The 14,790-nt window shown below is 39.7% G+C and overlaps 1 protein-coding gene across 3 annotated transcripts in view; it reads left to right on the plus strand.

The window, feature by feature from the left end:
* MBNL2 (muscleblind-like splicing regulator 2) overlaps window positions 1–14,790 on the plus strand; it is a 174,396-nt gene that overhangs the window by 51,702 nt on the left and 107,904 nt on the right. For all 3 annotated transcript variants that reach the window (XM_011933807.1, XM_011933806.1, XM_011933808.1), the window contains exon 2: window positions 1,115–1,891. In XM_011933807.1, coding sequence (XP_011789197.1) covers window positions 1,718–1,891 — 174 coding nt within the window. In that variant the 5' untranslated portion in view covers window positions 1,115–1,717. The remainder of the gene's footprint in view (window positions 1–1,114; window positions 1,892–14,790) is intronic.

The following is a 14,790-nucleotide window of genomic DNA, read 5'->3' on the forward strand; positions in this document are numbered from 1 at the left end:
ATATATATATTTAGCTCTCTGAACTTATTTGATACCTGCCAATTTAAAATAATCTACTTCCAGTCTTCATTAAGTTCTTCTCAGGTATAAATATTTTAGAAAGACATCAAGGCTCAGCAAGTATGTAAGGTCATTTGTGGCATATCCAATTTATGAAAATAATCAACTTCTGGACTTTAGTCCTTTATTCATGCTTATCCCCGTAACTGTAATTTAATGTTCAATGATTTCATAACCCTTGAAAAAGTTAAAAGAAACTGAAGGTGCTTATTTTAGACATCTGAACTTACTGACTATATTTTTGTTGTAGCCATGTGTTTTAACTCCAGCATTCCATACTATAGAGCGTTTTTAGATTATGACTCAGTTAAAAACTAAACTGAACTCAACTAAAACTAATTTACATTCCTGGCATTTAGTCATCAGTTAAATTGGTCAATAAATATTTCTTGAGGGTCTAACATACACCATAGACTAAGGCACTGGGAATACAGAAATGAAAACTACAAAGAATAGTCTTTGCCCTGTGAATGCTTGCAGAGTAAATAGGAAGATAAACATTAGGCAAGTCATGGTGGAGAGGAAATATTAAGACACCTGAGAAAAAGTATCAAGAGGATCCTACCTACCCATCTCTAAGTCCACATCTCTGTAAACTAGGAAGAACATAAAGAAGAAAGAGCCCACACTTCATCCAAAATGACAATATCTTTATTACATAGGAGGGACACATCCCAAATAATTGTTTATAGCACTCCCAACAATAAAATCAATGGCCTAAATGTGAAATTAATTGGAAGCCACAGTCCTAATACACTGTTTTGGCGATTAAGCACATTAGATGGGATTGTTTCAGAAGGCCTAATTATTGTGTCTGCCACACTCATCTGTTTGAGTCATTCCTAACTTTTGGACTGCTGCCTAGACAATTCTGCAGTACGGTTTCCGTTGCGTATTCTTTTTTTTTTCTTTAATGCATAACTTTTCTCACTGTAGTCAAAGCTCAAAGCTCTAAACCGTGCTGTTGCAAATTCTAGATAAGAGTTCAAAAGTTCGTTGAAGTGTTGATTCATTGAGTTTGCATAAAGGTTGATACTTCATTTCTGTTTTGCAGGTTTATCATTTAGAAGTGCCTGTGTGAAGTCACTTTTGCTGGAAACTGCAGCCTGGGAACTTTCTTTGTATTCACATCTCGCTCTTCTGTCAAGTACACTTTACCCTGACCTTACGAGTGGATGAAGATACCTCAGTTGTCTGACTTTGCCAATTGCTTAATTTCAGAATTCAAAAAGGGGGAAGAAAAACATCCTGCTAAAATATGAACATCTGAGTGTCTTATTTTCTAACATCGTCAATAGCTGTGAGCGTCAGCATTAAATATTCTCCCAAGGAGTGCCATGAAATTGAAGTCACTTTATTAAAAACAGGTGTATCTGCAAAACAGCCAAGAGACTCAGACGTTGAAAGCCAGAGATGACACTGAGCGTGCTTTTATTGTGGCCCGCCATCTTCAAGTGGGACATATTGATTGATGAGTGATTGCCTGTCCATAAACTTTCTCATCATCCTGTTCCCTGGATTGGACTTCACTAAGCAATTTATCACCCACCTTCAGACTTACATGTGGGAGTTTTCACAACAGTAGTTTTGGAATCATTAGAACTTGGATTGATTTCATCATTTAACAGAAACAAACAGCCCAAATTACTTTATCACCATGGCTTTGAACGTTGCCCCAGTCAGAGATACAAAATGGCTGACATTAGAAGTCTGCAGACAGTTTCAAAGAGGAACATGCTCACGCTCCGATGAAGAATGCAAATTTGCTCATCCCCCCAAAAGTTGTCAGGTTGAAAATGGAAGAGTAATTGCCTGCTTTGATTCCCTAAAGGTAAGAGAATGCGTTTTATGTGTCATTTCAATACCACATTGGACTTGCAAGCAGAAGGCTTTTCATTGCACTTTTACAGAAGTTTAAAAATTGCTCTTAGATTCTGTTTTCTTGTTTGTGGTGACTGTTGGGAGATTTTCACTCAAATTTTTTCATATCAGGCATATATAAATTTTTTACATACCCATGTTTAAATTAAAAATACATGATGATGTATTTCTGGCCTGGCATGACATTCATGTACCCAAGAGTTTTAAATCAAAGTCTGGCTTGTGACAACTGAAGATAAATATTTTATCAACATTTGATCTTCTGGAGGTTATATAAAGGTGAAGAAATTGAATGTGTCACTTTTAAGTGCCAGTTATTCTGACTTAGCTCTTGAAGAGTTTTCTATTCTTATGGCTTTTTTTTTTTTTCTTGACCGAGTACTTCCTAAAACCCTTCTTTGAAAATGTGTCATGGCTAACAGAAATTATTAAGTACACATTCAATATTCAATACTTGAGAATCTACTTCATGTGAGTTATATGACAAAAGAAACTAAAGTGATTCAGATGGCACCCTTGATGAGCTTACTCTCTGGCAGGGAAAATATAGCATATCAGCAAGTATCTACAATGCAAGAAGAAGGGGACACATGCCTTGTGGGAGGAACAGACAGTGAACACATTTCTATGGAGTCCATAGAAGAGAGCTGGCTTCCAACAGACTGTTTCAAGACACGTTTTTGGAGATTCAAGGCATCTGAGTCGTATACTGATTTGGGTGGAGTTAGGAAGATAGAGAGAATTTAATGAAAGGTCTAGAAGTGGCATGAGTTAACCCATAATGCTGTGGAGTGTATTCAGCCCTAACATTATAAATCTGAGATTGTCTAGGGCAGTCCTACAGGCATAATAATATTGTTTCCAGGAGCAATAAATAAGGCACATAGGTTAAAAGAGCTCAGTGTTTACATCTCTGCAAGACTTCAGTAAGTTTGCCAAATAGTTAAGAAAATTGTTTATCAATGCTCTTGACATGATTTGAGAAATTACACAGCTGTTAGTTTACAAAATAGTGACCCTAGCCTATTCTTGAGTGTTAAAGAGACTGAGTTGTCCTTTAGGACAATTTTGTCTTAAGTAAAAAATTATGTCTCGTAAGACATAAGTCAAAATTTATAATTCTTAAAAGACTTCAAACTATATATTTAAATTTTGATATATCTTAAAGGGAAAATTTGTCAATACACTCAAAGCAGGAAAATGTATTTCTGACCCAACAAAAAAGTATTTTAAGGGTAAAATTTTGACAAAATAGATCTGTAATCTACATCAATACCTACTCCTATTTTATTCCTTTTTATCATAAAAAGTTTATTAGACTAGACTTTAAAATGATGAATTGTTTTACCTAAAATGGAAATGAATAGATGGATAAATCACAATTCATATAAACTATAACAGTACAAGCATAGTTATATATTAGTGTGTTTTGCCTTTAGTAAAAAAAGTAAACCAAGTCTGTATTTGCCTCTGTGATTATCAGCAATAGAAACATTCACTATGAAGAAGCAGTGCAGGCCGGGCATAGTCGCTCATGCCTGTAATCCCAGCACTTTGGGAGCTGAGGTGGGCGGATCATGAGGTCAGGAGTTCGAGACCAGCCTGGCCAGCATGGTGAAACCCCGTCTCTACTAAAATACAAAAAATTAGCAGGGCATGGTGATGCGTGCCTGTAATCCCAGCTACCTGGAAGGCTGAGGCAGGAGAATCACTTGAACCCAGGAGGCGGAGGTTATAGTGAACCGAGATTGCACCACTACACTCCAGCTTGGGTGATAGAGCAAGACTCTGTCTCAAAAAAAAAAAAAAAAAAAGCAGTGTAGATTTAAAACTAGATCATAAAAGCTTCAAGATATGAAAACAGGTCAGTGATGATAAATTAATTTTTCAGGTCATCCCCAATTTTTCCATCTTATTAATCCAGGCCTTCTCCAGTTGGATATTTAATATTAAACATCACATTTTTTGACAGTTTTTAAAAAACCTTATATTCTTTAATGTAATTAGAGAAATATGGGGAAAATAATTCCCGACCTATTAAGGCGAAGTATTTCATGAATATCAACTAGGCAACAACGCCTAGATCCTTGCTATTCATCACATCACTGTGGATTCACAATTGTTTGAGGAATCCAGCCCCCAGAATAAAGGGCCATGAACCATTTGTTCAGCATAAAAACATGAGCCAAGTCGTGAGAATGTTGAACACCATTCAAGTAAAAAAAGGCTGTACAAATCATTTTCAGAAGTGCCTGGTGGAACCTTTTTGAGGTGCTGAAGCATAGTTATATAGTGCCTCAAGTTACCAGTTCCTTTTCAGATTGTAGAATTTCAGGTTATTTAAGGAGTGCAACATTATACATTTTTAAAACTTTCCAGCTGAAAAGAATGTGAAAACGACCCACAGGCACAGGAGTAAAACAGATCTGAGTCTAAATACCTGCTCCACTACTTCCCAGCCTTGGGTGTGTCATTTATGACTTTTTGACTTGGTTTCCTCATCAGTAAAAGGAGGATATTCAGCAGAGAAACTGGCTGAAGTAAGCATGGTCTGTAGCAACATGCTGGCAGATTCCCCTTACAAGGTTCTTGTGAGGATTGCAAACTCTTTCCACAGGACAGACCAATCAGAAAAGCACTCAAAAAATAGTAGCTAAAAAGAAAAGTAATGACAATGATAATGATGAAGCTGTTTAACTTTATTTCATAATCAATTAAAAAAAGACATTGTTGCTCAGCGTGCAACAGAGAGAACTCAGTGTGCAGTTGGAACCAGTGTACAATAGAGAGAAGCAGCAAGGGCTTTGAAATCAGATGGACCAGGGCTTGACTAAGCCTGGCTGGGACCTAGGCAAGCTTCATCACTTGGGACGAGCTATTTTACCTCGTTGGCTTCAGTTTTCTCTTACATAAAATCGATCTAATTCCCACTTCATAAGGTTACTTCAAAGACTACCTGACCTGTGGCATCCCACATACTTAGCCCAGGGCTGAACAAGTCAGGACCTGGCAATATTAGTTTCTTTCCCTTCATGATAAAGTATCCCAGGATAGCCACTGATTCTGATGACTAGCTTTAAAGGCAAGATCTTGTGCCCAACTCTTAACAAGTCCAAACTTTTAAGAATCAACTGTGTGAATGATAGTACCTCAATTATACAAATTAGCCATAACAAGAAAAAAGATTTGGGGGACACAATATTTTTGTTATTTATTACAAGATATTTTGTGCAAACACTGTGAAGTATTTATTTATAACTGAAAGGAATCTATGTTGGACTGCCAGTATGGGGACAAGTCAATCTGAGTCTTTTTTATTGTTGTTATATGTTATTTACAAATATGAGTAAACTTTTCCATAAGTATGTACTAAATTTGTTGGTGGAAAGTGATTTGTTGAGCTCTTTGGCATGAGAATTATACATATATAAATGCATTTATAGAAGACATTTTGGAAAATATAGTACAGTTCTTACTGTGAAATTTGTGCGTTTTTCACATACCTTGTTGTTGTATTTTATGTAAAACACTGAGCATGGAAGCAGCTGTGATTTTTTTTGGAAGTTTCAGTATCATTATGAACAGCAGACTTTGTTTAACGATTTTTCTGAAAGGCCAGGTCACATTCCAGAATGCTGTGTTCCACAACTTAGGTTAACTTGACAAAATGCAAACTGTTTTATGAGCAATCGTCTCCCTTGGAGCAGAGGCCTTGACCACGTTAACCATGTCTCTGATGCTTTTATGATCCATGAAACGATTTCTCTCATAGCTAAAATGTTTGAGATTTTTCTTTCCAGATTCTTTTTTTCCTGTAATTGATAGGAATTAATCTGAACCATTTGGTAAATTGAACATCAGGAAGGGAGCACATAAAGTAACATTAATGCTTATTAAGACTAAAAATGTCAGTATTTACCACTTTCAGGAAGTATTTATTTGCTTAAACATTTGAATTTACACTCAGCTTTAAAAAGGGACACAACTTTAAAAACAGGATTGCTAATTTTGGTTGAAAACACTCAGAGTATGGGGGAAAATTGTTTAGACAATTTTTATAAATTTAGGCGTAATCTTTTGTAATAAAAATTCATTTCAAGGACAGTGAGATCCTTTTTAACACCTGCATCAGATGATGTCACTCCTCTGTTCAGGATCTTCCAGTGGCTTCTCACCACACTCAGAGTAAAGAGCAACACTGCAAAGGCTGCCTAGGCCCTGTGAGATCTGCTTCCCCCTCCTGCCACCTGACTTCATTTCTATCGCCACCACCCCCTCCAACCCACTCCAGCATCTTTGCTGTCTCCTGAATATGCCAAGTAGGCTTTGCCTTAGGGCATCTGCACTTGCTCTTTCCTCTGTTTGGAATACTCTTGCCTCAGCCACACAAACAGCATGTTTCCTGGTTTCCTTAACATTTCTGATTGAAAATGCCAATTTGTGAATGAAGCCTTTCTGCCAACTTATTTCAAATTGTAATTCTGCCATTGCTGGGATCCCACTTCTTTCTTACCTGGCTTTACTGCTCCCCCAACACCAGCATTTGATATGACAGATGCTAATTTGTTTCTTGGTTTATTATCTGTCTTGCTCCTCCACTCTGCTAGAACATAAGCTCTATGTGGATAGGGACTGTGTCTGTTGTGATCACTCTTGTGTTCCTGGAACCTAGAACAGTGTCTCATACATAATAGATACTCAATAAATATTTGTTGAATTGCATGTTCTCCATGTTCATCAGGAAAAGTTTTCAAGCCTCTCAGATAGGGCTGCTGGATTTGATTGTACAGGGGTGCACTGCACTCTAGGGGCATCACAGTCTATGTGATTGACACCCCCTGGAGTTGTGCAGTGGACAACCTGTACAGCCATGTGCTGTTGCCCTGGGGTCAGTATCCAGATTTCAAAATCAGGGAGTTCTGTGTAGGAATTTCAAGGAGCAAGTGTGACTCTGGAAGTATAATACAACATTGACAAATTTTCAAGTAAATAATTTGATTTCCTCTTCAGGGTAATTCAAGCTGCATATGATGCAGAAACTACTTTTTTTCTACCCTCTGTGTCTGTCTAAATTTCAAAGATGTGAAGTGGAAGTTGCTCATTTGCCTATGGGATGCTGTCTATAAGTTAGCTGATGGCAATATGTAATTTGCCAAGACTTTAAGTTCATGTTCTTAAATTGCTGTTGGGCTCCTTAATAGCAGCGAATTCTTTGCAGAAATTGTTTGAGTATTTTCTCAATTATTAATTTTGGCCTAATTTGCAAATATAACCTCAGACAATTTTTTTATTATCAATAGTCATCATTGTAGTAACACAGAGCCTACTATATGCCAGGTAGTTTTCATGCATTATTTATTCCAATAACTCTGTCAGGTAAATATGATTAAATCACCCTTATAGATGGGGATACAGGTTCAAAAATTTAAGTAGGTCACTTGTGACTACCAAACTCATGAATGGTGGAGAAGGGGCCTGACTCCAGGTAAGTGTGGCTCCTAGCCAGCACTATCCATTCCCTTCTTGTAACTGCTCTTACTGAATAAATCACTGATGTGGTTAATTCCAAAATTCTTAATAGCTTAATAATATTCATGTTTAACAAGATTAGCATGTTGAGGAGATCCAAAAAAACATTCTAGGCCAAGTGCAGTGACTCACACCTGTAGTCCCAGCACTTTGGGAGGCAAAGGCAAGAGGATTCCTTGAGCCTGGGAGGTCAAGACCAGGCTGGGCAACATAGTGAGACCCCATCTCTACAAAAAAATTTTAAAAATTTGTGATCCCAGCTACTTGGGAGGCTGAGGCTGGAGGATTGTTGAGCCCAGGAGGTTGAGGTTGTAGTGAGCCATGATTGCGCCACTGTACTCCAGCCTGGGGGACACAGCAAGACTTCATCTAAAAAAAAAAAAAAAGTCAAAAACCATTCTAAAATAGAAGCTCCCAGGAGTAAACCTGTTTAGCTAGCAGAAATTTCAATCTTTAAAAGACAGAGACACTGCAAGAGAAAGTAAGGCATATGTTGTATTTGTTTCTGTTTGTGTCTGTCTATAAATATTGTACCATCACCTACTAAATCTCTGTAACAAAAATGGTTTTTGTCCAAGGCATTGTTGGTGTGTGTGTGTGCCCATGTGATTCTGAAATGCATAAGTCAGTTTTAGAATGTAATGGAGCACAGGCAGGTTCATGCTTCAAGATTCTTGGACCCACCAATTGTACTTCCTGAAAACAAGCCCATCTCTTTCATTTGACTTCAGCTGTTCTGGGTATATCAACCACTTCCCCTGTGCACCCTCTCTGGACACTATTCAGACTTCATATCATAGTTTACTCCTGGACATCCATGCCCAGTGAGAGCCCAGAAGCTTCTGAAAGATGGGATTGTGTCTTACTTATTGTCCTGCCCCAGCACCTAGCATGGTATCTAGCACAGAGCAGAAGTACAGTCATCCCCAGAGAATGCAGATGTGAACAGAGAAACCCTTACAACTTTTCCAGATGGACCTAGTGCTGCTCCATCAGTGATCTCCAGACCAAAACCTTCCTTCTATGTCGTTCACCATTTCCTTGAACGTCTCTGTTTCATTTTGCAGTTTGGTTATTCGAGGAGAATTCTCTCCTGCTACTTTTTGCCTGTGTTATTTTCCTAGTTCTTTCATCACGCTCACCGCCCTTCCTACTTTCCCTCTAATGCCACCTCTTCCTCCCCTTGCTCCCTCAGTATGGATGCTCCCCAAGACTCAGGATCAGCCTTTCCTAGTTCAGGTTCAGCCATCAGCTCTGAAAGCTCATCTGCGTTTATGCATTCATGTCCCACCTCTGTGCCAATGAATCCCAAATCTGGGTGTGTGCCCTCACTTGCCACCACCATGGCTCCAACTACCTACTGAACATCCCCATCTGAATGGCCCATTGTCACCTCCCGTGCCACATCTCTAAATCCAAACTCTTGCCTTCCTACTACAATCCACCCCACCCCCAAGTGCCTTGTTCCCCGGGCACAAAACCTGACCACTATGGCCCAAACTCTTGATCCTTTCTTTTTTGTTGTTGTTTTTCAGGTTGTAGGGAAGTATAATACCTTTAAGAATTAATCAAAACTAAGAAATCTTTACCCAGAAAAGTATCCATACTTAACAGACTATTACAAACAATCTGCAGGGTTTCATGTTTGCTTCTAAAAATTATCTATACATTGCAAGTTAAGAAATCATCATCTTAAGAGAAGTCTCAAACATTTAAGAAGGCCTGAGGGTCTTTAAAAAAAACCTTTGAGTTAGTTTACAAATTTGCCCAGAGTCAAGATTAGCACCAAATTCCTCCCAATACCCAAGATATTCTGTTACAAGGAAGGAGAAACATGCAGCTTTCAGGATAAAAGCAGAACCATGACTCCCTAAGCGCAGGTGGAATCGGCTTCAGTGCCTTGAGTGAGCAAAGGAATGAGGATTTTCAGGGCGTCAGGCACCTCCAAATGTCTCACTGAGGGAAGGCACATGTGCGCCATAGAGAAAGTCCTTTTCCTGGAGAGTGAAAGCCACTGTCCTGGAGACAGCGTCCTCCAGCAAGATGCCTACATTCTAGCCCATTTTACAATTTAGAGTTAGACAAAATCATCTCTGTTTCAGTTTCCTAGGGCTGTTGTAACAGAGTACCACAAACTGTGTAGCTAAAACACCTGAAATGTGTTCTCTCTTAGATCTGGAGGCCGGAAGTCCAAAATCAAAGTGCTGATAGGGTCACACTCTCTTGAAGCCCCTAGGGTTGGGGAAGTTGGGGGAAAGGGATGGGAACCAGTTCTTGCCTCTTTCAGCTTTTGGTAGCGCTGTTCCTTGGCTCATGGCAGCCTCACTCCAATCTCTACCTCCCTCTTCAGAGGGCCATCTTCCTGTGTGTCTCCCGTCAAATCATCTTCCTGGTGTTTGAGTCTGTGGTCAAATTTCTCCTTCTTTTTTTTTTTTTTTTTTTTTTTTTTTGAGACGGAGTCTTGCTCTGTCGCCCAGGCTGGAATGCAGTGGCCGGATCTCAGCTCACTGCAAGCTCTGCCCCCCGGGTTCACGCCATTCTCCTGCCTCAGCCTCCCGAGTAGCTTGGACTACAGGCGCCCGCCACCTCGCCCGGCTAGTTTTTTTGTATTTTTTAGTAGAGACGGGGTTTCACCGTGTTAGCCAGGATGGTCTCGATCTCCTGACCTCGTGATCCGCCCGTCTCGGCCTCCCAAAGTGCTGGGATTACAGGCTTGAGCCACTGCGCCCGGCCTAAATTTCTCCTTCTTATAAGGACATCAGTTATATTGGGTTAAGGCCCCACCCTTCTTTGGTATGACATCATCTTAAATTACATCTGCAACTACCCTATTTCCAAATAAAGTCACATTCTGAGGAACTGGGGGTTAGGACTTCAACATATATTTTGGGGGAACACAATTCAACCCATTAAAATAATATGTACACCTAGAAAACATCAGAAATCCAACACTACAGTCTAATTCAATTCTAATGATTGGATTTGGCAAGAGAGAGAAGACTTGCAAAATTCCAGAGGGTCTTTGGTACTGAATCAAAGAAGGAATGATGACAAACTGGCGTTCCATGATTACAACATTCTTTGGTTAAAACATGTAAAAATATTTCATGGAGAAAAATAGCAACATTGATTTTCACCTATAAATGAGTGTAATACAATATCAATGTTTATTTTAACTGTATTTTTTATAGTTAGGTTTATTACTCATTTTGCTTTGGGCAGTGATGCTAACTTTTGTTAGTCAGTGTATCGGATCTCATGAAACTATTCATTATTAAGGCTTAAGGAGAAAGAAATATTTGTGTTACAGGATTTGTTTAATATTCTATTCTTTTTAAAAATGAAAATAGCATTTCGTCAGTACCCTTCTTTCAGTCAAACTTTTGTTTATATTTTAGGATTTGAAAAAAATGACACAATAGGAAGCAAAGATTTAAAATAAAAGGCTCTGGCCTGGGAATCTGCATCTGAGCCCTGCCTTTGTCACATGTAACATTTTGCCTTTCTGGGATCCAGGTGTCTCACTAGCAAATATTCTTTAGCTCACTCATTCATTCATTCATTCATTCATTCATTTATTCTCTCATTAACTAAACAAATGGGGGCAAATAAAAAGGAACCAGGAAGGTGATATGAACAAATGACTCAGCTCTCTGTGTTGGCGAGACTCAGGAATTGCTGGAGACAGCAGAAAATTAAGTGAGGAGCTCATGACCCCTTTAACGACAGCAGCTGCCACTCAGCAATAGACAGCTGTTGCCTGCCTTGTGATAATCCGAATAATTGTTAAAGAGAAACAGAAATTCAAATTTTGATGTGATGTTTCCCAATTTCTGAATCTTGGCAATCAATTAAAATCTTTTTAAACTTTAGAGTCCAAATAAAACACATCTTCAGGATGGATTCAGCCAGTAGACTGCCATATTTGACCTCTGAAATAAACAAATAAATATTGATTAGGTGCTCTTAAACACTGGGAATATAACAGCATAGACTGCTTCTTCTATCAGTAGAGATCATTGAAGGCACAGTGAATTTATCAACTGCTCTTAATCATCCTTGAAAGACTGTATTCACACTGATTTGGTGATTCACTCTCATCTGGTTTTCCCCTCACCTCATTGGCCAGTTCTCTGCCTCCCTTCCTGAATCTTTTTCCTTCTGACCTCTAAATATTGGACTGTCTCCAGACTTAGTCCTTGAACATCTCTCTACACATCCATGGTGGCACCTTACTCTTCTTAGAACTCACCAAACACGTTCTTGCCTTAAAGCCTTTGCACTTGCTGGGGCAGCCACCAGAACACTTGGCCTGCCAGATGTCTTTATCCAATCCAACAACCATAAACATTTCTAGATGCTTAATATTTCTTAATTTCTATCTCAGCCCTGATTTCTCTCCTTAACTCTAGTCTTATATATTCAACTGCTTACCTGACATATCTACTTGGATATTTATTTAATGACATCTCAAACTTAATGTGTCCACTAATAACTTTTTAATTCCCCACTCAACCTACTGTTCTCATTGGAACAATTCTCAGTAGATGGTACCATTCCTTCGGTGGATCAGATCAAACACCCTGAAACCCACCTTCATTCTCTTCTTGTCGTTGCTGCCATATCCAATCCATTATAAGTCCTATTCTCTCTGTCTTCAAAACAGACCCTAAATTAAAGCACTTTTCATCACTTCTATCATGACCACCCCAGTCCAAACCACCATCGTGTCTCATATGGACTATTATAGTAGCCTGCTAGCTCTCACTTCTCTACTCTAGCACTCAGCGATCCTTTTAAAACATAAGTCACAGCATGCCAGTCTCTTGCTCAAAATCTTCCAGGAGTTCCCACTTCATTTATGAAATTCAAAGTCCCTTAAGGCCCTATGTGATGTTTCACCTGTTGCATTTCTGGCCCCACAGATCAGCCACCTGCTCCCCCGCTCCCCCACCCCCTGCACTGTGCTGCAGCCACACTGGCCTGTTTATTCTTCAGGGCCTTGACACTGGCTATTCCCTCCACCTGGAATGCACTTCTCCCAGGGAACTGCAAGCCTCAATTCTTCATGTTAGTCTGGTCTTTGCTGAAATGTCACGTTTGCTCACAAAAGCAACCCTGGAATTATCTTTGTGTGATGCTGTCTATCTACTGTGTCTCTCTACTTTCTGTTTCCTCCACTGAATGTAAGGCTGGGGGACAGGAACGGCCTTGTTGTATCCCTGTGCCTGGCAGCTGCTGGCTGTACACCCATGCTTGCTAGTGAAGAAATGTATCCTTATATCCTAAATTTTAAGGTTCTAACTATTCCAATAAAATTCAGATAGCTTTCCTGGCTGCTTGTTACTCAGTTTTTCCCATTAATGTACAAACAGAAAAACATCACTGCTAAAGGCTTTGTACAAAGAAGGCTCCTTGGTTTACAACTGAAAGGTGTTGCATGCTCACTCATGTTTATAGCTGTCCTAAAAGCAGGTCACATGGAGACTTGCTCACAAGTGTCAGCTAGAGCTATTACAATTCATGGATTGGCTTGTTGGGCAACTTCACCATTCCCAAAAACTTGGCCCTAGACTGATGCTGGTGTTTGATAAAATTTTCACTAGTCTGCTCTGAAATAAGGACACTGAAATACGTTTTTCTCATTAAGATAAATTCATTCAATTTAAAGGCTGTTTTTTTAAATTGACATATATTGTGGGGTACATAGTGATGTTTTCATGCATATAATATCCAGTGATCAGATCAGGGCAATTAGCATATCCATCAAACATTTATCATTTCTTTGTGTTGGGACATTCAATATTCCAGCCATTTGAAACAATATTTTATATATTATTTTTAACTACAGTCTACCCACAGTGATATCAAACACTAGAACTTATTCCCCCGATCTAGCTGTAATTTTCTACAAAACGTTGTTTTTTATTCCAAGATTGTTTTCTTCTTATTCTTCCATGTTTATTTCTTTTTCTTTTTGTTTTTTTGAGACAGAGTTTCGGTCTTGTGGCCTAGGCTGGAGTGCAGTGGCATGATCTCCGCCTCCTGGGTTCAAGTGATTCTCCTGCCTCAGCCTTACGAGTAGCTGGGATTACAGGCACCCGTCACCAGGCCTGGCTAATTTTTTGTACCTTTTTTTTTCTTTTTTAAGTAGAGACAGGGTTTCACCATGTTGGCCGGGTTGGTCTCGAACTCCTGACCTCAACAATCCACCCACCTCGGCCTCCCACAGTGCTGGGATTACAGCTGTGAGCCACGACGCCCAGCCTTTGTTATTTCTTTTATAAAATGATTGTCTTAGTAGGTGAGTCTTGTCGTTCTTTTTCCATAATGCCTTTACTTGACAAAAAGAAAAAGTAGGCCGGCGCGGTGGCTCAAGCCTGTAATCCCAGCACTTTGGGAGGCCAAGACGGGCGGATCACGAGGTCAGGAGATCGAGACCATCCTGGCTAACCCGGTGAATAAAAAATACAAAAAAACTAGCCGGCGAGGTGGTGGGCGCCTGTAGTCTCAGCTACTCGGGAGGCTGAGGCAGGAGAATGGCGTGAACCTGGGAGGCGGAGCTTGCAGTGAGCCGAGATCGCGCCGCTGCACTCCAGCCTGGGCGACACAGCAAGACTCCATCTCAGAAAAAAAAAAAAAGAAAGAAAAGAAAGTCACTGTGAAATCCACATGTTACCTGAGAGGACCCAAGAAGTTCCTCAAGCCTTTTTCTGTTAGCAAATGAGGACAGCTTGATCTATCAAATAAGCTAATATCCATTTGAGGGTGGGAGAGGAAAGAGCCCAACCAGGAACCTCGAGGCCTAGAATGGCTTTGTTTCAGTGCACATAATCAAGTCCCCAAGAAGCTGAGAGAAACCAGCAGAAAATGCCAAGGTCTAAACAAAGGCCAGTGGGCATGCCCCTGGGACTGGGGAGACCAGGTTTGTTCTGCAGAAGCTAGACCAATGATGAACTTCATCTATTTCACAATTTTTTCCATTAACTGACCCTGCTAATACTAAATAGCACATTCTTTCTACTTGGTTTGATTCAGTTTCCTCTGGCTCAAAGATTATAGTCCAGTGTATGTTAGTCTTTCTCAGCACCATCATGACCACGAAGAATAAAACTGATACTCCTAGGAGAAATCCTCCCCTGAGCAATGACCTTTGGGATTCAGGGAATAAGTAGATACTGACATATTTATTTGTGATCAAACTTACCTAAACCATCTTGCCTGACCAAACAGCATTTTGGGGCTATGACTGATGAGACCATTTTCTTATGCCTGAGGTTGTACCCACACAATATTAAGCTCTGTAGAACATGATATATT

The sequence above is a fragment of the Colobus angolensis genome, unplaced genomic scaffold, assembly GCF_000951035.1.
Source record: "Colobus angolensis palliatus isolate OR3802 unplaced genomic scaffold, Cang.pa_1.0 Scaffold13, whole genome shotgun sequence".
In the NCBI taxonomy this organism is placed as follows: Eukaryota; Metazoa; Chordata; class Mammalia; order Primates; family Cercopithecidae; genus Colobus; species Colobus angolensis.